Genomic DNA, 27,629 nt, shown 5'->3' with positions numbered 1-27,629 from the left:
GAGGCGTCTGTCTGTTCGGTCTTCCATAGACTAAAGCAGATTTTGGCTGAGTGCTGAGGCCAAAGCTAAACTTTAATGCATGCTTGATATTTATAATGTATAAAGTGCTCCTTCATATTGGTAGGGGAAAATGGACAAAAGACGTGAACAAACAAATCACAGAGAAGAAGTAAAAACAGTAAACAAATAGGAGAAAATGTTAAACCTTAGTAAGACATCAAGTTAAATGCAGTTACAACAATGACAGGTTTTTTTTTGTTAAGCTAATAAAATTTAAATTATAGGTAATGCAGTGTTGCTGAGAGTGCTTAGAAATGGGGTAAATTGTACATCCTTTGAGTGACAGCAGTTTGGCAGTATTTACTGAAGTTTATAATATGTGTTCTCTGGTCTGGCACTGTTACTTAGAGGAATCTACCCTCCAGAAGTACTTACCCATGTGCTCAAAGACTTACACAAGACTGTAATACTAGTTGTAATAACAAAAAATCAGATCAAATCTATGTGTGCATCAGGAGAAGAATGTCAGACTGCTGAATAATCACAAAAGAATGCCCTGTGATTATTAAATATAATGAGCTAGGTCTGTTTGTACTGCCTCAGAAATGCAATTGCGGTGTATTGTTACTGAGGAATATGCAAGTTGCAGGATGTTTTTTATGTGCTTTCTATTTGATTTAAACATACATAAAGAAAAAAGTATGGAGGGATGAGTATCAAACCGTTAAGTGGTTACCTTGGGATGGAGGAAATTAGAGGGAAGAAGGTAATGTTTTTTACATTGTACATACTTCTTTATTATTTGAGTTTATTATGATGAGCATCGGTTACTCTTTCGTTTTATAAAAGATTTAAAGAAAACTAAGCTAGACCAAACCACCAATGAAAAATTCCATGAGAGACAAAAATCATCACAAGGCAGACACACAGAAGACCTCCAGTGACTTGATGGGTTGCTAAAAGAATAGTGTTAATCGCAGGTATAATGGAACAGCTGGCAAAGCAGTCATTTATAGCCTTGAAGAATCCAAAAAATGGCAAAATGCAAAGCAAAAATTTCAATAACAAAATAATTTTTAAAAAATAACTGGAGAAAAGTGAAAGAAAGCCATCACAGTCACTATCAGGCCCCTTTTTCTGACTTGCTGATAATTCAGGTCTAGAGAAGAAACTTCTGTGATGAACCAACTTGTAATGCCAGTGCTACACAGGGACACATGCCATATGGAGTAGCTGCTATTTATGGTTGCTATTTTGTGTGTGTTCCTTCCTTCCTTCTCTTATGTTCTTCTATCCATACTTAACATTCACGAAATAAATGGAGTTAGCAAAAGGGAAACAGAGTGACAGGCAGAGTCCCATGAGGCAGGTTTTATTTAATTCTTATAGCATTCTAGGGAGTATTGTCGCCATTTTGTAGTTGGGGAAATTGAGGCATAGAGAAGTTAAGTAATTTGCCCAAGGTGACTGGCAGAACTAAGATACACACCCATGCCGTATGTATCCAAACCTCATGCCCTTGTCCACTATTCTGTACTATTTTTTTGCTTATGGTTTTTTTAAGAATATTTATGTTTTCTTAAGGAAATCCAGGGGTGCCTGGGTGGCTCAGTTGGTTAAGCATCTGCCTTTGGGTCAGGTCATGATCCCAGGGTCATGCCCCATGGAGAGCTCCTGACTGAGCAGAGAGTCTGCTTCTCTCTTTCCCTCTGCCCCTTCCCCTGTTTGTGTATGCTCCCTGGATCACCCTCTCTCAAATAAATAAATAAAAATCTTTTTTAGAAAGGGAGGGGGGAGGGGGAATCCAATTTTTTTCCATGTAATTTTCCCCTATCACCTACCAACCAAGATAGAATGTTCTTTGATCTTGCAAATAGAATCACTCAGCAGTTCAGTACTTTGCCCGTCTTTTCCACTCCCTTCTTGCCATGCAGCTGCTGCTTATCCCGTTTAGTATTGATTCCTGTCTCCCACCTTTTCTGGACAAGCTTTAAGCCATTTGGTTTCCAGAGTATCCAATGTAGCCCCAGCCAGGAAAGAGGTGAGCCTGGAGATGAAGTTGCAAGAGTTGTCTGAGCCTTTCTCTTCCAGAATTAAAGGTGCACAGATCACCGATCTCCAAAAAAAAAAGAGAGAGAGAGAGAGAGGGATCAGAGTATTCAGTATGATCATGATGGTTATTCAGTCAACAAGCACTTACTAAACAGCTTCTCTTTGCACCTGGAGCTGTGTAGGGAGGCAGAGGTGAAACAAGGAAGTAGAGAGGAGGGGAAAGGAAGGTGTGCTGCCCCTTGTCAAAGGTCTTTCAGTCATGGGGCGCCTGGGTGGCTCAGTGGGTTATAAGCCTCTGCCTTCAGCTCAGGTCATGATCCCAGGGTCCTGGGATTGAGCCCCACATGGGGCTTTCTGCTCAGCAGAGAGCCTGCTTTCTCCTCTCTCTCTCTGCCTGCTTCTCTGCCTACTTGTGATCTCTGTTGAATAAATAAATAAAATCTAAAAAAAGGCGGGGGGGAGGTCTTTCAGTCTTAGACTTTCATTCCGGCTAGTATTTCATAGCTAGTATGATGTCAACAAAAATGACATTTTTATTAAACAGGTGAGGTGATGTGGTTTTGAGGTTTAGTTAATGAAGAGCATTATATACCAACTCGCAGTCCCCTGATTTTCCATTGTCCCTACTGTAAATCCTGTTCCTCAGCCTCAGGGAACCTCTAATACAATGCAGCATTGGTATTTGGGAAAATGAACTTCTTAAAATCATCTAACCCTTTGCTGTAAGCATAAACACCCTAAATTCAAATAATTGCTGAGAACAAGGCAAAAAATGTAGAAGACTTAAATTTTAATTATCCACTGGTAAATTTTGTAGGTTTTCTTTAGTATAAAGAGGAGGAAGACTGATAGAGGATAATATCTAAGATTGATGAGGATTTGGGAAAGTAGAAATTCAAAGTGATGGGAATTTTTTCCTTCTTTTTTAGAAAGGAATTGTCAGAGAAATAAGCAAGTAATGTATATTTAGAGACTGTTATTACATTCCTGTCATAACTGAATCCATGAAATATGAAACCTGTTTAAGGAGATTCATCTGTACTTAGGTTTGTAATTATAAATACATGCAAAATTATAAATACTACAAAAAGAGTGTGTTAGTCCATTAAATTCACTGTGATAGTCATTTGCTACATATATATTGCATAGTTTTTGTTTTGGGTTTTTGTTTTTGTTTTTGATTTTTGATTTCCTTCTTTTTTTTTTTTTTTTAAGACTGATTGATTTAAAAAAAAAAAAAAAAAAGACTGATTGATTTGAGAGAGAGCGCGAGCCAGGGGGTGGGGCAGAGGGAGAGAAAATCATCAAGCAGACTCCCTACTGACCATGGAGCCCAATGCAGGACTTGAGCCCAGGACCCTGAGATCATAACCTGAGCTGAATTTGAGAGCCAGCCGCTCAACTGACTGAGCCACCCAGGCACCCCCTGTTACATAGATTTGGTTCACTAGCCTATAATCTTAATTTTCTATTCAGCAAAACATTTTAGCACTGAGAACTACTTGGTTAATAACATGTGATTTTTAAATTCCTTCATTTCATTCTTTTACGTTATTCATGTATACTTAAAAAAAAAATTCCACGTTTGCATAAATTTGTGAACGTGTGTGCACAGTAATGTTGCTCACAGCACTGTTTATAAAGCCAAAAATTGGAAAGAACCCAAATGCCTGTAAACAAGAAGTTGGCTATTCAGGTTAATACTAAAAATGATGAAGTAGATTTTTGATTATTGATATAAAAAGTTACTTACCATATAGTGAGTTTTTAACATTATAAAAGCAGATTATAAATAATAACCTTTTTTTAATTGTGTGTTTAGAGAAGTCCAGGAAGATTTATAAGGCAGCTGTTAAGAGTAGTTCTCTCTGAGTAAATTTACAGATGATATTCACTTACAGTTTTCTGTCTTGTGTGTTGTTTGAGGCAGTTTTTATTGTTAATATTGCATTTATAGTTAGCATGTATAATTTTACAGGTAAAAAATATTCTTTTTAAAATTAAACTTGGAAAGATAAAAGGAACTCTGAAAGAAATCTAATCTTAATTGTTTAAGCATACTAAAAAATTTTGCACATGTTAATTTTAATCAGTTCTCTAACTTGTTTTGAGATTTTCCCCCTTCTTCCCCTACTGAAATAATATTAAGACTTGATTGTAACACCTTTTCCCACTCACAGTGTCCTGTTCCCTATCCTTCATCTGTCCCCTTCTTCCTCCTTTGAGCTGGAATGACAGGCCTGTCTTGTTCCCCATCAGCCTACACTGTTAGAATACAATTTGAGGCAGAGCATGAACGTCACTGGTCATTCTGACATTAAGCTTGTCCTTTACCTTGATCAGTGAGTTAGAAAGCGCAGATGGATGTGAGAAATGTGACTCAGACCTCTCTTTGGCCCTTTAAACTCTAAAGTCATTACTTAATCTGAATGGAAAGACCACATTTTTAAAGTATCTTAGCCAGTTTTCAGACATTTGGTGTTACTAGTTTAAATCCTCTTGAACCTGTTTCTGTGATGGTTTCAGTTTCAACAGTGATATTGTTCCAGGTTAGAACAGCAGCTTCCTACCACCTCCACATCCCCTCCTTGATCTTGGGCTATTTCCAAACACTCCTTTTCCCCTACTTTGAAAGAGGAAGTGCCGCTGGTATTTACTGACTCCTGACTCTGCTTCCCTTCCAGCTGACCCTCTGGTGGGCAGCATTGCCACACAGTACATGACCAACAGAGCAGAGCACGACCGGATGGCCAGACAGTGGACCAAGCGGTATGCCACATAGGGGCCTGCTGCTTGCTGCCCCCGCCGGACCTGTGCAAGCACATTCACCAAGTGCATCAATAGCCCTACCCAACCCCCCGCCCTGACCTCGGTTCTTATTTTCTTATTTTTATTAAATTTTGAACCTTTTTCTGATGGTATGTCATCCCTTTTCCCTCCCTCCTCTTCCTCCTTTTCCTTCTCTTTTCCCTCTACCCATCCCTCCCCCCTTCTCAATTTATTCCCTTTTTTGATTTCTATTAACTTGAAAGATTTGGGGTTTTTTTTCCCCACCTCAACATGGATGGGAATTTTGTTTTCAGTGCAAACAATGTTGGATCTGTAATAGTAAGAGCTTTCTTACAAAGCTTTGTATTACTGTGTGGTTTTGTTTTTTGTTGTTGTTTGTTTTATTTTTATTTTTTTCCTTTCATGTGATCTTTGGGAAAACACGAATTCAGAATTATATCTCATTTCTACTTAAATGTAGTGCTTAGGGTTAATTTTTTGTACTGAAGTCTTTATTGGTGGGTGCATGCTACTGGGAACAAGTTTTTGTACAAAAGCTTCAATCAGAATCACTGTGCATTACTGAGACTCTGTTTATCACTAGCCTTCTGTCCCCCACACAGAAGACTGTTGGATTGAACAAAATAATATGTATTTTGATTTACTTAAAGTGCTTGTAAATTTCTTAGGGACCTGCCACTTTTGACTGTGGATCAGTTGATGTACACTTGTATTATTAAAGCACTCAATAAATCACTGTGGCTGGTAAATGCACTTCTGGTAACCCAGCGTTTGCTTTGTATCCTGGTGACCAGCATAGCCCTTCATGCAGCAAGGCTTGTCTAATTCAATTAAGATTCAAGTGTATTTTTCATCTGAAACCTCTAGTATTTCTTTGTAGCTGAGTTGCTTAGCATGTGGAATTTCTCCAGCTGTCAATAACCCTATGATTTTACAGTTGTTTCAGATCACAATCACTTTACATATTAGCTGGACATTACTTTCTCATAGACATGCTTTCTGTTGCAGCCTTCTTCACTCAACAATTAAAATATGAGACTCCAAAAATAGCTTCTAGTGAAAGTCATGTCTGAGCTGAGCTATCATTGCATTTGACCACTTGAATTTATTTCTCTCCTTTTTCCTTTTTACAATTGTTACAGTGACTACCTTTGAGTTTTGGTTGTGGGTTTTTTTCCATAATTTTGGTGGAAGAAGTAAACTCAGTGGCATCAGTCATGGTCAACACATTCACTGACGAGGGTATGTATATCTGGCTTTAACCTTCAGACTATTTTAGGTATGTTTTGTTTTTTTCTCCATAATGTTAGTGGAAGAAATAAACTCAAATGTATCACTTATGGTCAACACATTCAGTGACAAGGGTATGTCTGGCTGGCTTTGACCTTCAGACTATTTTAGGTAACCAGCTATAGGAGGCAGAGGAGACTTCTATGTGGGGCAGTTTGAAAAACACACTGATAACACTGACCAAAATTAAGGGTTCTTTGTGTTGCAGGGCATGTTGGAAACTCCTGCGTTCACTAATTACAGTTACAATCCCACCATACCACTTGGTCTCATTGAAAGAACATCTTTACTGCTAACTAGTGGGGTTTACAAATGGAAATCATTCACCTCTAAATAGTTCTGATACAGATTTAAAATCTTTATTCCAAAGGTGCCGTTTTTTGTGGTTAGAGAAGTCCTAAAGAAAATATTGTTCAAATATTGAGAGGGTAACTTTTTTTTTAAAGATTTTATTTATTTATTTGACAGAGAGAGAGACAGGGAACACAAGCAGGGGGAGCGGGAGAGGGAGAAGCAGGCTTCCCACTGAGCAGGGAGCCTGGCTTGGGGCTCTATCTCAGGACTCCAGGATCATGATCTGAGCCACAGAAACACGCTTAACAATGGAGCCACCCAGGTGCCCTGAAAAGGTAACTTTTAAACCAGAGTACGTAGGGGTATTTTTTTCTCTTTTTAATAATGATTTTACCATTCATATTATTTGAAAACATGTTCCAGCATACCAGACACCATATGGTCTCTGATGCAACTATTCAACCCTATGCTCGTAGCAAAGGGAACTATAGACCATTCATGTGAATGGACATAGCTGTGTTCCAGTAAAACAATTTAAAACAATTTATCAAAACAATCAATAGCCAAATTTGGCCTGTGAGTTGTAGTTTGCCGGTCCCTGATATATAGAACACTAAATACTTGGGGCGGGGGGGAGTCTGATACCTGTTGCTTAACATCTCTTTCTTTTAAATAAAATTAATATAATACAAGAGTAATTATTAGAAAATTACCCAGAATGTGTTATTTTCTATAGACTTTCTAACCACTAAAGTTTATGTTTACTTTAAGACCTTGGATTTTATTTTTTTATTTTTTTTTTTTTTTAAAGATTTTATTTATTTATTTGTCAGAGAGAGAGTGAGTGAGAGCGAGCACAGGTAGACAGAGTGGAAGGAAGAGTCAGAGGGAGAAGCAGGCTCCCTGTGGAGCAAGGAGCCCGATGTGGGACTCGATCCCAGGACGCTGGGATCATGACCTGAGCCGAAGGCAGCTGCTTAACCAACTGAGCCACCCAGGCGTCCCAAGACCTTGGATTTTAAAAAGTCAATCCTAAAAGCACTGAGCCATATTAATGTATTATATTAATATATTATAATATAATAATATTAATTATTAAACTGATTTTTTTGCTTTTGAATGTTTAACCAAACTTGTGATATTAATACCGACTTTTATTGACAGTATTTAAATTCAATTTGCTTTTCTACTTTTTAAAATGTCAACTCCAGTTGGGCACATTTTAAGTGATATATCCAGTATATTACATCTACATCTCATAACTGGATGTACTTCAGATCATTTAAAAATGTGTGCTATTTAGAAGCCAGAGATCATAACAGTTCTAGTAGGAAATCCTGTCACAAATCTGTGCTTGCTTTCCCATGAGTCATCTTTAGATTTTATGTCAATTTGATAGGAAGTCTATAAAATTTCTTTCTCCATGTTTATGAAATCTAAATACTTAATGACAAACAAATGTACCCTTTCCTCAAAATGTGAAAGCTAGAGAAACTCCAGAGAGAGCAGCAAATCCGTAGTTGAGCCTGTTGAGTCTAGATTCCAGATAACATGGTAATTTTACTTGAAATCTATAACCACAGCAGCAATACAATTCCAGTAAATTTTCAAAAATGTTTGTAAAATAAGATTTGGGAGTAGTTTAGCACTGAGAAAGCTTAAGTCATTTCACTAATGATCATGGGGATAGCATTTCTAAAATTCAGGGTGATTTTATACCTTAATATTTGACTTTCCATGCCAGCTATTGCTAGTTATAGTATTTTTTTATAGATTTGTTTTAATAAAATGTTGGCAGATCCTTGACAGAGGAAAGACCACTGGTCATTGAGAAAGTAGTTTGAAATCTTAAATAATTCAGAAAGTTATGTCCTTAATTTGTCATAAAACTACAAATAAATAAAACAGTCCTCATCTCTTCTACAGGAATCCAGTGTAGACAGCAAGAGTAGAAGTGGTTGATTTTCTCTTCTTATTCCAAGATTAGAGAGTCAACCTAGAAGTTCATCCTATAACACTGGTTTGGGAATTAGGAAGAAAGGAAATATTTATTCAGAATAACTATGTACCAGGCCGTAAGTTACTTAATAAAATCTCAGCAAAGCCTTCAAGGTGTAGGCTGTCATGGTCTGAATATTTGTATCTCCCCCACCACCACCACCCAACCCCTGGTCATTCATATGTTGAAATCTTATTCCCAAAGTGATGGTATTAGGAGGCAGGGCCTTTGGGAGATGATTAGGTTTTAAGAGCAGAGCTCTCATGGTTGGAATTAGTACTCTTACAAAAGAGACCCCAGAGGGCTCCCTGTCTCCTTTCCATCATGTGAGGACACTGAGAAGTCAGTGGTCTGTAGTCAGGAAGAGGGCCTTCCTTGGAACCCAGCCATGCTGACACCCTGATCTTAGACTTCCAGCCTCCAAACCATGAGAAGTAAATTTCTATGGTTTATAAGCCACCTAGTCTGTGGTGTTTTGTTGTAGCATCCTGGACAGACTAAGACAGTGGCCCTCATTTATGCACAATGATCAGGGTACCAAAGTGAGATTTCAACCCAAGTATATGACGTTAGAGGCTTGCTAAAGCAAGCACCTTTCTTCTATGAGATCATACTGTAGAAACACAGTGTCATAATTCAGTCTTAGAGTCAAGGTGCCGTACACTTTCTAGGTAGTGGGAATTTTGCCATCTTCAAGAATTGGGAAAAAATACTGAAGGAAATGTGCGGACCTGGTATTACATGGGAGATCAAACAATGCTTTTAATCTTAGAGATTTGTGACCATTAAGACTTGACCACTGTTGGAAACATGTCCCTTGGAAGACCCTGAACTTCTCTGCATCTCAGTACTGCAATAAAAGGGGCCATTAATTATTGCCAGGAATGGCAGTTTTTAAATGTCTCTCTAAGTTGTGTTTTAAAAAGAGGTATGTCCATAGTTGACACCAAAAACAGTTGTACAAAAAGCCCTCCCAGAAGATCCTGACCTACCTATATGTGTTTTATTTCAAGGTGGCTTTATCACACTGTCAAAATGTCCCTTCCGTATGGGGCTCTCTGGTATGTGGGGCAGAACCTCTCATGCCATGGGGCACACCTCGTGACCTAAAGGAGTCCTACAGCTGTCCTCAGAGGAATCTGGAGCAGAATATAGGGTGACTATATTCTGAACCATAGCACTGAAAGCTACATCAGATCTGGAATCTCTTGGAGTTGACACTCTCAGGGGCTCAGGGCAGCTTGGCCTCTGAGGACCTACCTGCCTTAGTGCCACATCTGTACACCTGTGGGGAGCTGACCCCCTCTCTGAGCCTGGAAATATGCCCTCTCCACGAGGCACCTTTCACTCTCACATTCATCATGTGAATTGGTAATGTGGGTTAGGGTGAGCAACTCATCCCAGTTTGGCCAGGACTTACCCTGGTTTTATTTTTAAGATTTATTTATTTGAGAGAGAGAGACCACCAGTGGAGTGGGAGGGTAGAGGGCAGAGGGAGAAGCAGACTTCCCCCAGAGCTGGGAGCCCAACTTGGGGCTCGATCCTAGGACCCCGGGAACATGTCCTGAGCCAAAGGCAGACACTTAACCAACTGAGCCACCCAGGCACCCCCCTTCTTTTTCTTTTTTTTCTTTTTAATTTTTTTCTTTTTTTATAAACATATAATGTATTATTAGCCCCAGGGGTACAGGTCTGTGAATCGCCAATACTTCACAGCACTCACTATAGCACATACCCTCCCCAATGTCCATAATCCCACCACCCTCTCCCTTTTTTTTTTTTTTAAGATTTTATTTATACCTTGTTTTAAAATAGAAAGTTCTGTCTCAGGAACGCCCTCAGTCTGGGACAAACCAGTACTGCTGGTCACTCGAGCTTTTGTGCTAATACTAAATTTTAGCAACACGTCTCAGGCGTTGCACAGGGCCAGTTTGGAGGAGTGTTTTCCCTGTGGTACAGTTATCCTTTTAAAAGAGATACACATCCTACAGTCTGAAGAATCCTCACCACTCTCTATGGCTCTCACACCCAGCCACTCATCCACTGGTTCAGAGGTGTGTTAGTGATTTAAGCCGCCTCGCAATCTTCCTTTACGCCTGCAAACATGACTCAAGGTATGTATGCCTTTCTCTGAGGCAGTCTTACGCATAAATCACTTTTTGAGAGGATTTTCTTTGAAGGGAAATTCCTGAATTTTAAAATCTCTTACTGTATCAGAGCCACTCAGGAAAACATAGGACATAATGAGATCACCTGTCTCTTTCCTGTTCGTAAATCCACATCGTCAAAGTGGAGACGAACCCCAGCTGCTCCGGGTCTCCTGATGTTGGGGCTCTCAGTGCTGGTTACAGAATGAACCTTACCAGTCACCTCAGCATCTTTTGGAGCTGGCGAGATTCCTAACCCCACCCTCACATCATCCCCTCCTCCCACACTACATTGGGCTCTCAGCCATCTTTTTAAATATTGGATGGGAGGTCAGAGTTCAGGATGACAATCATGTCCTGGTTTATAGGAAATCTGGACCTCCTGAGAAACTCTGTCAAGCTATGCAACAGAAAAGTAACAGATGCTTTCCAGTTGGTGCCACTGAGCACACTGAGAAACACCCAGCCAGATTCTTCTACTTAATCTGTCGTGCAAGAACAGTACGAAGGGGCAGAGAGAGGTCACACTCGCCTGGTACAGCCCGCCTCCATCGGGCTCGTCGAGAAGCAAGATGATAACATTCTTCATTGTTTAGTCTCCCCCTTGGAACTACTGGCAAACAAATAAATGAAGATGGGCATCACTGTGCAACTGGACAGTTCGAGCCTCTGTCCTTTAGACGTACAGCTCATGACTACGTGTTCACCAGACAGCTTCCTACCACCATGACTTAAAAATCAGAGCAGCTTATGGACAGTTATTCAAAACCTAGGATGAGAAACTCCAGAAGCGGTTATTAATCCCTAGGAGACCCCATTCACTTTAAACAATAATGAGGAAATTACTTTAAATTCAAGCATGACTATGCATTTTTACTTAAATGTAAAACATCTGTCCCTATTAAAGAATCCCCAGATTGTTCTGTGTTCTTAGTGGTTTGTAATAAAATACCAGGATGACCTTGTTAATCCAGATTAGGTCTGTTTGACTTTGGAGGAATGGTAATGGTATTGTTTGGGGTTTTTTACACAGTGGAGTAAAATAGAGAAAAAGCAGGTTCTAAGTAATTAAAAAAAAAAAAAATACTGCTTTCCGAGGCACTTCAAAATTAGTCCAAAGACTAGATGTATTAAATTCTCAAAATGTTTGTAAGCACCTTAATTTGATTTGCTTTATGGACTAAGAGGTCAAGGAGTAAGTTGCTAAATCACCAGAGTCCAGGGAAATTGAAAATTTGTGCACTAGTTAAGAACAGAAATTTTGTCAGAATGATAATATTATTATTTATAGCAAGAGATTGAGAGTGTAGCTTCCATTTAGGGAAGATGAATAGGGAACTATAATTCCTTCTGAGGCAGAGTCTATAAATTATCCCTAATACCCATTCTCCCTTTCTTACTTTTATAAATGGAACCATCAAGTTTTTGCTGGGCACATGACCTGGCTAGAAACTAAATTCCCCAGTCTTCCTGTGATAGGTCCACTATAAAAAATGGTCCCCGGGCACCTGGTTGGCTCAGTGGGTTAAAGCCTCTGCCTTTGGCTCAGGTCATGATCCCAAGGTCCTGGGATCGAGCTCTACATCGGGCTCTCTGCTCTGCAGGGAGCCTGCTTCCCCCACTCTCTCTCTGCCTGCCTCTCTGCCTACTTGTGACCTCTGTCTGTCAAATAAATAAATAAAATCTTTAAAAAAAAAAAAATGGTCCCAAATCTCAATCCTTCCAGTACTCAGATTTTTGTAGCTTCTTCCATGAAAAAAGAAAGAAAGAAAGAAAGAAAAAGTCCCTTTTTTCCCTTGCCCCTTGAATTGGAGCTGGCCTCACAACTTGCTTTGGCCAGTAGACTTGTGGGGGAAGTGATCTTGTGCTGGTTTCAAGCTCTTGGAACCCTTCCATGCCTTGAAAATACATCCAAGGCTAGGCTGTCAGAAGATGAGAGACCACGTAGAGATGAGCTGAGACAATCCTAGACCAATCCATCCCCCAAAGGCCCAGACAGCCGAGCCAAGAACAGCAGAACCACGTACCTGTGCTGATAGCAGTTGTGTGCATCAACCCCACTGAGACCAGGTAAGCTGTCCACCTGATCCTTGTATTTGTGAGCAATGATAAATGGTATCGCTTTTAGCCACTAAGTTTTGAAATGCCCTAACTACACAACAGTAACGAATACCAGTGCCAAAGGAAGTGAGCAAAAGGGACAGCAGCAAATTCTAGATCTCATCCTGTAAAAGGAAACTGCTGGCCTTACATTCCCTCTTTGCACGTTCCGCGGTCTGGAATGTAGGTGTGGTGCTGGTGAGCCAGCTGGGACCACGTTGACAGGGGCCACACCCAGGAGAATATGGAGCAACAACAAGCAGAAAAAGTTCAGTTTTGAACCTGTTGAGATCGAAGTGCCTCAGATACATCCATCTAGAAATGTCAGGCTATTGGACATACCAGACACATATTCAGGAAAGCTTAGTATCCAGAATGTAGCCGTGAAGTTGGGAATCCGTGTATGGAAAGAAATGTGATTCCAGGAGAGGATGATGTGATGCAGAGCAAGTGTGAAATGGGTAAAATGGGAAGAGAAAGATGGGCAGAAACAAGCCTTGTGGATGAACCAAATGGCTGACCAAACAGTCCCAAATCAAATATCCAGAGGTGACATTTTAAAACATTGTCTTTAAAACGTTTGTCTTAAAAATAACGTAATCTATACATTGGTGGGGGGAAAAATGCCACTGGCAGATGAAATATTCTGAGGAATTAGAGGTTGACAGAGAAGCTGGAATGATAGATGGACCATAAGCAGAAATGTGGACAAAGTAGAGTTCACCCAAGGGCAACCTCTCAGCCATTCCACAGTTCAATTTCCTTCCTGCTGCCGAACTGTGAGATCTGGACCTGCTACCTTAGCGACATGCTTGTGCTCCAAGACGGAGAGGCCTGGGTCCCCGATACTACAGAGCAATGAACGACCATGACATCCAGACTTCCATGCAGACAAAAGTCCATTTCTGTCTTCTTTAGACCCTGCCATGTTGATGCTCCCGACGCTTGCAGCTGATCTGGGCCAACAGCTGCCTTCAGGAGGGGAGGGAACAACGCTAGGGAGACAGTCAAGACTTCAGTCTGACCTCTAGTGACATGTTTCTTTTTTTAAGGAGTTATAAAGCCAATAACTATGACAAATGTTAACACATTTTGGGTGGCTGAAAACAGGATGTCTGTTATATCATCATCTGTACTTTTCTATATGTAAATATTTCTCCAAACTAAAAAAAAGTTAATGTGAAAAACAGATTGTAAGTAAGCCTTATGTAAGACGGAATGAGGGTTTAGTTTCTGTGTGATATATTTTGATAACCTTAAGGTTTTTTTTGTAATGAGTGTGTATTACTTTTAAAATCAGAAGGAAAATCAAGATATAACAAAGGAGATGAAACTTGAATGGATATAGGCAGCCTAGGTAGAAAATTCCTTCAATAAAAATGGTTTTAGGGGCCCCTGGGTGGCTTAGTCGGTTAAGTGTGGGACTCTTGATCTCAGCTCAGTCTTGCTCTCAAGGGCGTGAGTTCAAGCCCTGCCTTGGGCTCCATGCTGGGTGCAGAGCCTACTAAAAAGCAAACAACAACAACAACAAAAAATAACTCCCTTTGGGGCGCCTGGGTGGCTTAGCCAGTTAAGCTCTTGATTTCAGCTCAGGTTATAATCTCAGGGTCCTAAGATCAAGCCCTATAATGGGTTCCGAGCTCAGGGCGGAGTCTGCTTGCCCCTCCCTCTGCTCTTCCCCCTGCACACTCACACACTCTCTCAAATAAATAAATAAATAAATAAGATCATTTAAAAAAAAAAAAAAAGAATTGTTTTGAAAGGAGATATAGAAAATGTGGGAGATCTAATCACAAGAGGAGTCTTAAAACTGAAATGTGCTAGAGCCTCCTTATGATGATGAAAATGACCAGAAAAAGAATGAAGGGATAAGAATCAGTCTTGCTACTCAGAGCATGGGCATCACCTGGGAACTTGTTAGATAAGCAAACTCCCAGGCCCAGACCTGTTGGACCCGGCTCTGCACTTAGCAAGCTCCCCCAGGTGACTCATGTGTGCCCTGAAGTTGAAGCAGCACTTAGACGGAGCGCGTGGCAGCCAGCCTGCAGTGGGAAGGGCACTCTGTCGTAGCAAGAGGGAGGTTCCCGGGGGCTGGTGCAGAAGCAGGAAGATCACTGATTTGGCGACAAGGAGCGGAGGGAGTCCCCATCAGACAACTTCTGTTTTCAGAGTAAAGAATGAGGCAGAATCACTTTCTAGGAGGCAGAGAGGGAAGCGTGGGAGGTTTGAGAAGAGAGAAAACATGAAATGGTCATCTCAGAAAGGGAGAAGTGACCAGTGTGGGACGCCCACGTGGAGAGGGGAGCTCTGAGCCTTTTTTAAAAGAAACTGAAACTAGTCATCCAGCTTGAATGGCTTTCTCCAGCAATGTCCAGCTGCTCGGGCGCAGGAAGAAAAGGCAGACAGGCGGCCAAGAATGGACTGTGCAGGGCCTCATAGTCCAGAGGCGGAGAGAAAGGCCAGAGGATTCCAGGCATTCACAAGGAACTGATTAAATGGGGGACAGAGACATCCATCCTGGTGGTGGGGTTCCAAAGGCAAGGGAACAATAGAAAGTGGTGATGACAGATTAGTAACAGGCAGTGCAGCTTTGATACATTTCACCGTATGATGATTCTTTGAGGTTAGCTATTAACAACATAGTCAAGTTACTCTAATTGGAACGGGTCTCCTATTTTGATGCGAGAGTTTGCTCTCCACATGATTCAAGTGCTGCCTGCAGTTTGGGTATGTGTGTCACTGTTTCTGTCTGCTAGTGGTGAAAACTGCAGTAATCTATATTCTGAATTACTGGTAAAGATTGCACCAGGTGCTCTGAGGAGGGGAAGAGAGGAATCGCCATTGCGTTTACTCCAGGCCAGTTTCCTTATATTCATGTCCTTTTCTCACCTCTATCCCTAGGATAAGCCCTGTGGGAGAGACATAATCAGCCCCAGGTTACAGGAGAGGCAACAGAAAGGTTCGGTAACTTGCCCAAGGTCACCCAGTGAGGGAGTGACCTTGTCAGGGTTCTGAATCCTTCCTCCTAAACTTTCCTGCCACTCCCTGTAAGACGAGTGACTTCATTGACCATCACGTGGGCAAACAGGTGCACTTGGGCCAGCACACACATTCCAGGGTTCTTGCCACATTTTGTTTAACTAACAAACTAGCAAGACCCCTGAGCATTCTTGGGTGGTGATGTGACTTGCCTAAGGTGGGGGCTCTCAAGCATATGATAGCATTTCTTATCTGTATATATATTTTTTTAAGTTAGCATTCTAATTGGGAATAAAGTTCTTTTAGAAGTACTGATGTCCAAGGCTTGAAATTCTAAAAAGCTGAAAACTGTGTGCATTTGGGCAACAAAATAGATTTCTGTAGCAGAAGATTTAGAACTTCTTTTTCTCCTTTACTGGGATGTGTGTGTGTGTGTGTGTGTGTGTGTGTTTAATGAATAAAAAGGGTATTCTACTAGGACAAGATACTATATTACTATTATCATCATCATAATAATCATCATTATCACCATAATCACTACCATGATCACTACTATGTAAATACTCAGCACAGGGCATGGAACACACTTATAAAAATATATGTATATTATATGTATATGTATCATCTCATTTAACCCTTCCTAAAACCCCATGAGACGTGTATTATCTTCACCATATGGGTATGGAAACTGAGACCCAGAGGTTTTAATCGACCCAAAGTCACGTAACTGCTAGGTAGCTGAGCTGGGTCTCAAACCCAGATCTCTGTGGCCGCAAAGCTCATGGGCTAAACCACTGTGGGATCTGACCTCCCAGTCCAAGGAAACTTGATATACATAATTGGGGATTTGCCAGTTGATGATGTAGGAAATCACTGGTTTTATACAACCCATACCCCAGTAAAGCAAAATATTGCATACAGCTCTCTTGGATGTAATAGTCCCTCAAATGGAAAACCAGGAGAACAAAGCAGGAGGAAATGTGAGTGAGCCTTACAGGCTGAGGTATGTGAAAGAAAGCAACACAGATCAGTCCCAGTCACCTCTGGGACCTCACCTCTGTCCTTCACGAGCCCACCAAAGCCAGCTCCGTACCCATTTCTTCTTTTCCCTTCAGCAACAAGTTTCTGCTTTTTATCTCTTTTCTTTCTTATCCCCCACCCAATCCTCACGGGAAGATTTCAATCCATTTTATAGCTGAATTCAGTAGAAAAATAATGTTTATTCGCTTCACAGCCAATTTGGGCAGAACACATCTTTATTCCATAAAATAATGCATTGATACATTTATGATTCAGAATTGCAGGCACATCCCTTGCATTTCAGGCTGGATAAACTTAAAGTATCACTTTGCTTTTTCTTTCCTGTGGATTCACTTGAGTTGCCCTCATTAGGCAGGACAGGTGCTCTTGGGAGAAATGCCAGTTTTCAGAATAGAGGCTGGTGAATCTAACCACGTAAAGTTGCAGTAGACAAAAACACGACACGAGGTGAACATGAACATTATGTGGACTTCTGTCTCCCTCTCCCGCTCTCTTTTTCTCTCCCCATTCCTGCCTTACACACACACACAATCTCGCTTCCTTTCTGCCACATTTCTGAACCCACTCTTCCAAATATCACAGCCAATAGTGGCCTCTAGAAGCTCATCTTCAGATTCTAGAGCATTCCGTGCCAAAACCCTTCTTCCTGAATTTTCTCCCTTAGCTCAGGTTTGAATCCCGCAGGCCCCGCGGCAGCCTTTCACACCCAGTGACTGAATCGGATTCCTGGTGTTCTGGCGTGTCTTCTCACCTTCCCCCTCATTTGAGGATCTCGTGTTTTCTGATGCCTTCTGAACCACTCACCTGGGGTCTCTCACAAACGTCAGCTCTAGATTTCCCACTTTCCACTAAAACTGGGTGCCTGGGAATACCAGCAGCACAGCCTGCTCTGTATGTTTTTGTGTTAAACCCATTCACTCAAGTTGGGTTTATCACCTCTCTCAATCACGTGCAATTGAAGACAAAGCATTAAAAAAAAAAAAAAAAAAAAAAAAAGACAAAGCATCCTGCAAGGAACCAAATCTGCCCCAGACCATGTTCATCTGTCACTCCCAGTGGAGTCACAGGTCTGGCCCGCCGCAGTTCCCACTGCGGGAGGAAGCACGTTTGAGAGAGCTTGGGAAACAGACAAGCCAGGACTTAGGCAAGTTACATAACCTCCCTCACTGCTGTGTGCCTGTCTACAAACTGGAAATAAAACACCCACCATATGAAGTTGTATTTTCCAGTGCCTCTCAAATAGTAGGTGCTGAATAAATGCTATTCCTCACCTTCTCACCCTTCCCAAATCATCATCCTGCCAAACATACCTAATGGGTGCAGTCAGAGCCTCCTTTATTAGCCAGTGGTAGTGTAGCGGTGGAAGCTGCCTGCCTTATCCCTCTCCTGAATTCTTAACCTAGAAATACAAAAGGGTTAAAATTTAATTAAAAGAGGATGAGAAAAAGGAAGAATGTGAGTTACACAAGGGGCAGGGTAGAAACACTGGATCAGTGAAGATTGAGCGGTTTTTCCCAAAGTTATTAATTCTAGTGAAATTTGTTTCATTTCAGATAGTTCACTGGTGCCTACGTGTAAGCTACCCCTCCGCCTCCATAGCTCTAGAAGGATACGTAAGAAACAGTGACGGCCATTATCTCTCGGGAGGGGATTTGGGGTATTAAAAGTTAGAGTTAAAAAGACAACTTTTTTTTTAAAGATTTTATTTTATTTATTTGTCATAGAGAGAGAAGCGAGAGCAAGCACAGGTAGACAGAGTGGCAGGCAGAGGCAGAGGGAGAAGCAGGCTCCCTGCCAAGCAAGGAGCCCGATGTGGGACTCGATCCCAGGACGCCGGGATCATGACCTGAGCCGAAGGCAGCCAGTTGTCCCAAAAAAGACAACTTTTTATAACATACTTTTAGCACTATGTGAATATTAACCATGCGTAACTACTATAGCTTCACCCCCCCCAAAAAAAAAAAGTTTCCAGCATAACAGCACAGAATTCTCTCCAGCAAACAGTTTGAGGGCTATTAAGAGAATTTCCTTCATCCAAGGCATACCTTTCTCTTGATAACAGTAGATCAAAATTAGCTCATAAAGATGCACGATGACCAAAGAGTTTGAAAATGCTTGTGCATCGTCATCGCCCACAAGGCAGAGCGCATGCAAACTCATGTTTAATTTAAAGCAGGTCGCAAAGAAACTGGCTCTAGCCCTGGGCATAGGAGCCTCCAGAGAGTAGCAAAGGGGTTAAGTAAACTGAAGAGGCCCTGGGAAGTCAGAAGATCAGGTTCCAGCCCCGGCCCTGGCAAGGGACTGCCTTTCACCTCTCCAGGCATCTCCTCTTTCTCTTCTATAAAATGTGATTTGTGAAGTCACTCTGATCCCGGGACCTGTGGTGCTGGGTCAGCAGAGCAGTTAGACCTTTTACTCCCGCCCAAGCCCCAGTAGACCGCGGCCGGCTACCCAAGGGCCTGACATCCTCGCGCTGAGAGTGCCTTCTGGGCTTGCGATGTTATTTCTAGAAACGCTCCCAAGCCCCCATCCAGATTAGACGTGTGCATTTTCCAAAGGGCGTTCTCAGCCAGAGGGATGCAAACATGATTTGGGACAGTATATTGACAAACACTTATTTTAATGGTTATATACTATGTTTCTCATACTAGCTATGTTTATATTTATGCATTTCATGTATTATGCTCACCACTAACTTCCTTATGCTATTTGACACCGGGTTTATGCTACAGTGTATTATGGTCTTAGGTAAAGACACAAGAGCTAAATGCAAGTAAGTAACAGTATAGGTGGCGTATCATGAGAACAGTCACAAAGGTGGTTTAAAAGGTGACTAACATGGGGTGCCTGGACATTCTTTAAGCATCTGCCTTGGGTTCACGTCATGATCCCAGGGTCCTGGGATGGAGCCCCGCATCATTGCATTGGGCTCCCTGCTCCGTGGGGAACCTGCTTCTCCCTCTGCCTGCTGCTCCCCTGGTCGTGCTTGCCCTCTCCCTCTCTCCCTCTCTCTGTCTCTTTCTCTCTCTCTCTGGCAAATAAATAAATAAAATCTTTTTTTTTTTTTTTTTTTACGTGGCTAACGTTTGAGGAACACTGACTATGATGGGTTGAATTGTGTACCCCCAAAATTCATGTTAAAGTCCTAACCAGTACCTCAGAATGAACCTTATTTACCTTATTTGGAGATAAATTGCAGATGTAGTTTGTTAAAATGAGGTCATACTGGAGTGGGGCGGGCCCCTTGTCCAGTATGACTGGTGTCCCTATAAAAAAGACACGCACCCAGGGAGAACACCCTGTGAAGACTGCAGTGACATAGCTGCAAAGCCAAGAACCACCAGCAAAGTGGAGACAGGCCTGGACCGCAGCCTCCCCCTGAGCCTTCAGAGGGCGCAGAGCCCTGCCAACAGCTTGATCTCAGCTTTCAGGCTGCCCAAACTGTGAGACAGTACGTTTCTGCTGTTCAAGCCACTCTGTCTGTGACACTTGGTCCCAGCAGCCCAAGGAAACGCACACACTCATGCAGGGCACTGCACTGCAAAAGGAACAAACGCAAGTTGAACCAACTCCAGGAAGTAGGGAGCTATGTAGGGCTTGGAGATACCCTCAGACTGCCAGGCAGTCCTTCTGCCTTGATGTCTGGGGCCCCAAGGAGGGCATCCGTGTCCGGGACTGTAAGAAGCAGCTGACTCAGAGAACCTGACAAGCAAGATTGTCCTCCTCTTCTGGGTTTGATTCCAGGACCATGCACCTCCAGGTGGACTCACTGCCACCCTACAGAGGCTTTCTCCAGTCTCCTTTCCAGGAACCAGTATGGCAGACCTAAAGTGGGGTTCTTTAGAAACTTTTGGCCTCATCCCTAACATTACCAGGACCTCACGTCAAGAATTAGCAACCATTTTTGAAAACATTTAATTTAATTTAATTTTAATTAGAGAGAGCCTGGGGTAGGGAGAGGAAGGGACAGAGGGAGAGAGAGAATCTCAAGCAGACTCCCCACCAAGTGCAGAGCCTGACATGGAGCTCGGTCTCACAACCCTGAGATCAAAGACCTGAGCAGAAATCACGAGTGGGATGCATAACCTGCTGAACTACCCAGATGCCCCTAAAAGCATTTTAATAAGCTAACTACAACCATCAATGGATGTGAGGTTTGTGACCGTGCTCTTTTCTCACAGCAGTAATTTTTAGATACCATGAGCCTCAGCGCTGCTTTCCCCAATCTGAGTTACCAGGGAACGCCAGGGCTGCATCCTGGCTCATTCATGCCCAGATGATGGACAGAGGGTAGCAAGTTAGAAAGCCTGGCTGGGGGCTCAGGCTAGCTGTGTGGCTTTGTACAATCCCCCCTCTCTGTGCTCGGTCTCCTCATTATCACAAGCAGGTCAGATGTCTTTAGTGCCTCAGATTGTTGCTCTGAGGATCTCTGGAGATTGTCTTCATGAAAAGAACTTTGAAGTTTTAAAAACAGTAAGAGATCTTCACCAAACATTTGACGAGGACTTCCTAAGTGGATGGCAGTGAGGGGAACACAGGAGTGCTTCAAATCCTTTCCCTTGTGGAACATTTACTCCATGAAGAACAAGAACAACCACCAAACAAAGATTTAGATATGCTGAACAAAGTAAAGTTGAATTAAAGAGCTTGAATGTCCAGACCAGGGAGGAGTCACTGCAAGCCAGAAGGTCAGGGAAGGCTTCCCGGTCCTGGCAACATGGAAGGAATGGGAGTGTTTCATATAGAAAAGCTACTATGAACAAAGATGGAGGGTTGGGGGTGGCCAGGCATGAGCCAGCCCCACAAGAATTCCAGGTCAGCATGAACCAGGAAGAAACCAGACTGGGAAGAAGCCTGGATAGCAGCAGGAGGGTTCTAAACACAACAGATTCAGAGGTGGTTGCACTGTGGGCAACATCACCTTCAGGCAACAGAACCCAGGGGGAGGCACCAAAGACGTTCAGCTGGGAGAGAGCCGGGTCTGACCTCAGCAGTGCTGGAAGGTGCTGGCAGCCAGAGAGACCAGGGAGCAGAGCCTCTGAGGGGGTTGGGGCCCATGAGGTGAGGGCACCGGAAATGTGAATGGGGATGCCGCCAAGTACATGGGGGCTTCTACCAACGACCTTAAAACTGCTCAGGGAGGAAGCAGAACATTATACCTGTTCACCAGTTGCTTAGAGCTTTGCGGGCAATAGCCGTTTCCCACACAACGCTTGTGAGGGGGGGACTGTTTTCATCACCATTGGTGATGAAACTTGCACCGTGTCCTCCAGCTGGGACAGAGTTGTGGAGCCGGAATTCAAACCCAGGCCCTCCAACCCCAAAGCAGGTAAAGTTGATTCAAAGACATTGAATAACAATTTCATGTAAAGGACTCTTTTTTCTACTTATTTCAAACTTTTTTAAACATATAATTAGGGCGCCTGGGTGGCTCAGTGGGTTAAGCTGCTGCCTTCGGCTCAGGTCATGATCTCAGAGTCCTGGGATCGAGTCCCGCATCGATCTCTGCTGAGCAGAGAGCCTGCTCCCTCTCTCTCTCTCTCTCTCTGGCTGCCTCTCCGTCTACTTGTGATTTCTCTCTGTCAAATTAATAAATAAAATCTTTAAAAAAAAAAACATATAATTAAAATGCACAGATCTTGGTTGTTGAGGTTGATGAATTTTGACAGTTGCATACATCTGTATAACCACCATCCAAAACAAGATATGGAACATTTCATTCATCCCAGAAAATTCCTTTATGCTTCTTTCCTGTCAATTCCCTCCCCAACCCCCAGGGAACACATTCTGATTTCTATCTCCCTGGATTGGTCTGCCTGTTCTAAATTCCATGTAAATGGAGTATGTGTTCTGTTGTGCCTGGCGTCTTTCACTCAGCATCTTTTGGGCATTCATCCATGTTATTGTGCGTATCAATAATTCAAAGCACTATTTTGCTCGGGTCCCCTGAGAACCAGGTAAGTACTATGTTGGTAATACATCTCGAGCCTATTGAAAGTATCGATAGGCTGTTCTCTTTTGGCTCTCTGCGAATGTGACCTTCTCTCTAGTCCACCTGAGGCATCCACTTGCCTGAAAGGAAAGTAGAGCATCAACTGCTGAAGAAAAGCCAAGAGAAAGACCAAGGTAATAAGAGACTATCCTTACATAATGGCTGTGGAATTAGCTTTTCAACATAAAACCACAGTTTTGGACAATGGCTTCTTTTTTTTTTTCTCCCAGTACAATAACCTTTTATCCAAAAGCACACTAAAAAAATATATTAAAAGCAGTGACATCTTGACAACCAAGCAGGCAAAAACACACTCAGCAATTTAGTCAACACAATGGCATCTTGTCAAAGACTTGCACGCCATGTCTGCATGAATCCAGCTAGCACCAATGTAAACCAGGCAAGAAAGGGGGACAAATACATTCCCTATGTCTTCAGCTTGGTGTAGCCTTGTCCTGCTCCCACATTTCCAAGAACTCTTGTGTTCAAAACTTTATTTTTCCCTAATGACAGTTATCTGCCTATACCTTAAGAGCAGCATGACAGCAAAATAATGATGAGCCCAAAGGATGAAAACTTAAGAAACCATGAGGAAGAAACCATAAACCTCCCTCCCAGACCTCTACCATCAATCACTCTTGCACCTTTGGTGAGTTCAAAAAACTTTTTTTTTTTTTTAAGATTTTATTTATTTATTTATTTGACAGAGATCACAAGTAGGCAGAGAGGCAGGCAGTGAGAGTGGGGGAAGCAGGCTCCCCACGGAGCAGAGAGCCCGACGCGGGCCTAGATCCCAGGACCCTGGGACCATGACCTGAGCCGAAGGCAGAGGCTTTAACCCACTGAGCCACCCAGGCGCCCCTCAAAAAAGCTTCTGTTACATTCCATTTTATGTATAAACTAGATTTATCTACTGTCACGTTGTTATTACTTGTATAAACTTTCTCATTGTTCAATTGATAGAGCTTTCTATCTGTGAACATTACCGAGATAGGTATCTTGGTTAGGGAAAAAAACACATCATCATTTTTCCCCACCACAATTCGGAAGGGAAAAAAGTTGTCATTAAATGACTTATCCTTTAGTAGCAAAATTTTCGGGAATGAATTATGTGGTTAAGCAGGGATGGGTAGGTTCAGACTTCTGCATTTCAAAACTGGGGTTTTTAGCAAGACAGCAATCTTGAACTGTCTGCATCCCGTTATCACTCCAGTGGTGTATCAGTGGGTTGAGAGTTCCATAAAAGCAATCCAGACAGCAAGGGGAGCTAGAAGAACAGCTGGTCCCTCCACCGGCAGTCGGTGGGAAGGAAACAGGGAGAGAAGAAAGATGAAGATATACAAGAACTGTAATTTCCTCTCACGGGCTTTTGCTTAGAAAAGGGACCGTGACGCCAGGCAGAGCAGCCAAGCTGGGCCTTAGCTCAGTGGGAGAAAACCAGGGACAGCCAGAATGAAGGTGGTGAGCCTCCCCAGTCATCCTCAGATGCCACCGCCGGAGGCTGTGGGCCTGGCTAGCACCCAGGCTGGCCGGACCGAGGAGTTTACTGTCCCAAGCAGGGCCCCTGCTGGACCCCAAAAGTTTGGGACACTCAGTGACAGTGGCCCCAGACCTCTGAGGACATTTCCTCAGAGACCTAGAAGGGAATGCCCTCACCCTGAAGACCCTGCCTCCAGGGTAAACCCCCAGATGCTCCTCAAAGAGCCACAACCTGCCTGGGCCATTCCTCTCAGGCCGCAGCCAAAGCCCCTTGAAGCCCTGAGGACAAGCAGCCCCGCACAGTACCTGCTGACTCAGACTCCGCAAGTCCCAAGGCAAAGGGAGCACGAGAGGAGAGTGAGCGGATGTGCCGGGCCAAGTACAGGTTTGGAAGCCCTCCAGCCCGAGCGAGGTTCTGCAACAGAGAGACGAGGGGAAGGGGCGGGGCAGCTAGACATTCGGAGCAGCCCGCGAGGAGTCGAATCTACCGTTTGCCATGTATGGACCCTGTCTGGATTCTCATTTTAAACAATCTGGAACAAAAACATTTCTTCGACATTAAGGAGAATTTAATGATGTGAGGAAGCATTCATTGTCTTTGGTATGCTAATAATATTGTGGTTTGTTGGTTTGTTTTTAAAGAATCCTCAGAGACATATCCTGAAACGTTCATGGACGAACTCTGGGATTTGCTATAAAATGATCTGAGGGAGAGGAGTCGATAGAACAGATGAAACTCCACTGGCCGTGGGCTGGTATTGTTGAACCCAGGCAACCAGAACACAGGAGTTCCCTGTACTATTTGGTCTACTTTTGAATAGGCTTGAGGTTTCCTAAATTAAAATGTTAAAGGCAGGAAAGAGGGTGGGTGGGAGGGAATGGAAACCGGAAATGGGAGAGGTGTCGTAGGATTGGGGGGAAGTGGGGAAGGTCACGAGGGAGCGAGGGGTATCTGCTGGGCAGGATCCTGACCACAGGGGAAGGGAGGAGGGGCAGGCCTTCAGGAAGGGGGGAGATCCCTGCCCCTGGGAGGAGGGAGCCCGACTGCAAACAGCTCTAGGCCCTTGCGTAGGGGTTGATTGTGTGAGCGGCCTGAGGGCAGGCAGAGGTTTGGAGCTGGACACTTCTCTCACCCAGCAACGTGGGGTCGGGCGGAGTTGTCCCTTGTCTGTCCCCCTACCTGAGTCCATGTGGCTGTTTGGTCTGAATCACCCATATTATGGCCAATAGCTGCTGGCGCCCCCACAGCAGAGCAGATGTAGCCAAAGAGATAAGACAGATAAAGATGTACAAGGCCTGAAGGAAACTTAGGTAAAACGACACCGGATCCGTGGCAACGGTGGGCGGGGAGGAGGAGGGGGTTAGCGGGAGGAGCAGAAAGCTGGTTAGTTTTGCTCTCCGAAGAAAAAGAAGAAGCTACAGCTGAGCGGACCGGACCTCACTGCGGCGGGTACACAGAGCCTGGAAGTCAGGATGTGCGGCTGAAATCTCCCAGGAGGGAGCCCTACATCTGCATCCGTATAAAGTCTGAGGAGGTGCTTCTATTAATAGAACAGAATATTGATGTTCAGGATGACAGTGTTCACAAATACATGAATCCTTTAGGCTCCATGGGGTGTTTGTTGTTTTCCTTTTCCCCCAAAGATTTTATTTATTTATTTATTTATTTATTTGACAGAGATCACAAGTAGGCAGAGAGGCAGGCAGAGAGAGAGGAAGGGAAGCAGGCTCCCCACCCTGCCCAGCAGAGAGCCCGACGTGGGGCTCCATCCCAGGACTCTGAAATCATGACCTAAGCTGAAGGCAGAGGCTTTAACCCACTGAGCCACCCAGGCGCCCCATCCATGGGGTGTTTTAAATAGCAAGGTAATAGAGACAAAGAAATTAGGGAGAAATTGTTTTTCCACTCAAATTCTTCACAGCCTGAAAATCTCCAGCTCAAGAACTCAAGAGTGACAGTGGGAGAAAACACACCCGGGAAACACCTCCCTTCCAGAGACGGCACAGCCTTCCACTGAGCACAAAGGAAAGAATCCTGTCTTGGAGCTCCAAGAGTAATTTTGAGTATCCACTGTGGGAAAGGCAGCCTTTGCTTTCCTCTGATACCAATTCCCCAATTGATTTTCTTTCTGACATTTGAGAGAAAGTGACTTACCCTTTGACCTGAAGAGCAGGGCACGTGGCTTTGTCATTTCTCTGCCCCTAGGACTTCACTAACAATGACAGCTCTCCAGTGACCAAGGGCCTGGGCTGTAACAGCGTTTGTAAGTTCAGACCTCTGGGGATTTGAAAGTACAGGGTCCCAGGGCCCTTTTTCTTAGGGCCCTTAAGCCATATGCCTGAGAGGGAGTCAGTGGGTTTTGGATTCCAACAAAGCTTCCTAACTGGTAGGGGTTTGGGATGGTTACTTAACCTCTATGAGTTTATGAGGATTAAATGAGGAAATTTAGGGTAAACCCTTAGCCTCGTGCTGGGCTCATGCTAAGTGCTGAGTAAACGAGGTCTACTGTTGTTATTAGTATTCATTGTTATTGCTACATTATTATTTTATGGGCAGAACAAATGAGCTGGCAACATGAGTACAAACTCTAGCCAGAATTTGACAAGGACAAAATAAAAGCCGACCCAGCCACCCCATGAAGGAGTCTGTGCTTCTCAGGCCTTAAGAATTCATACCCCAGGGACACCTGGGTGGCTTAGTCCATTGAGCAAGCGGCTGCCTTCAGCTGCAGTCATGATCCCAGCGTCCTGGGATGTGCCACGTCCGCTTGGGCTCCTTGCTCGGCGGGGAGCCTGCTTCTCCCTCTGATGCCTCTTCCCCGGCTTGTGCGTGCTCTCTTACTCTCTCTCTCTCTGACAAATAAATTTAAAAAAAAAAAAAAAAACTTAAAAAAAAAAGAATTCATACCCCAGCCCCCGCCAACCCCCCCCCCCCCCCCCCGCTCCCCTCAGTGGCCTTTAGATAAAGCTTCTTTGAAGCCAGGAAGTCACTGTTGTGCTTAAATGGAGGCACAGCCTCCCAAGGTGGTGTGGTCTTAACTGCTGATCAGGGGCGCCTGGGGGGCTCAGTGAGTTAAGCGGCTGCCTTTGGCTCAAGTCATGATCTCAGGGTCCTGGGATGGAGCCTGCTTCTCCCTTTCCTCCCTGCTCCTGCTCTCTCTAGCTAGCTCATTCGCTCTCTCTCTCCAATAAATCAATAAAATCTTTAAAAATAAATAAATAAACTGCAGATGGATCATCTGCAATGTACAAATCAGCCAAACTAGGTGTTTTTTCCTTTCCCAGCTTGCCAAAGAGGGCCTGGTGAAGTCCTTTTAGGGAATGAGGGGGTCTTGCCTTTGAGAAGGGGGAGCGTGTCTTAAGGGCAAGCAAGTGAGTGTGAAACTTTCTGCCAAGGTGGGGAAGGAGCAATCTCTTGAACTTTGACACGTGCTGCTAATTGTATAACATAGAAAGGAGAATCCGG

At 43.4% G+C, this 27,629-nt stretch overlaps 1 protein-coding gene across 1 annotated transcript in view; it reads left to right on the top strand.

Moving 5' to 3' along the window:
* UBE2E2 (ubiquitin conjugating enzyme E2 E2) overlaps positions 1–5,595 on the top strand; it is a 390,132-nt gene extending 384,537 nt beyond the window's left edge. Inside the window, exon 6 of the mRNA XM_059390860.1 lies at positions 4,737–5,595. Coding sequence (XP_059246843.1) covers positions 4,737–4,834 — 98 coding nt within the window. The 3' untranslated portion in view covers positions 4,835–5,595. The remainder of the gene's footprint in view (positions 1–4,736) is intronic.
* Positions 5,596–27,629: the final 22,034 nt, after the last annotated feature.

The sequence above is a fragment of the Mustela nigripes genome, chromosome 2 (genome assembly GCF_022355385.1).
Source record: "Mustela nigripes isolate SB6536 chromosome 2, MUSNIG.SB6536, whole genome shotgun sequence".
In the NCBI taxonomy this organism is placed as follows: domain Eukaryota; kingdom Metazoa; phylum Chordata; class Mammalia; order Carnivora; family Mustelidae; genus Mustela; species Mustela nigripes.
The sequence above is the reverse complement of the archived record's forward strand: the minus strand, read 5'-3'. Positions and strand labels throughout refer to the sequence as shown.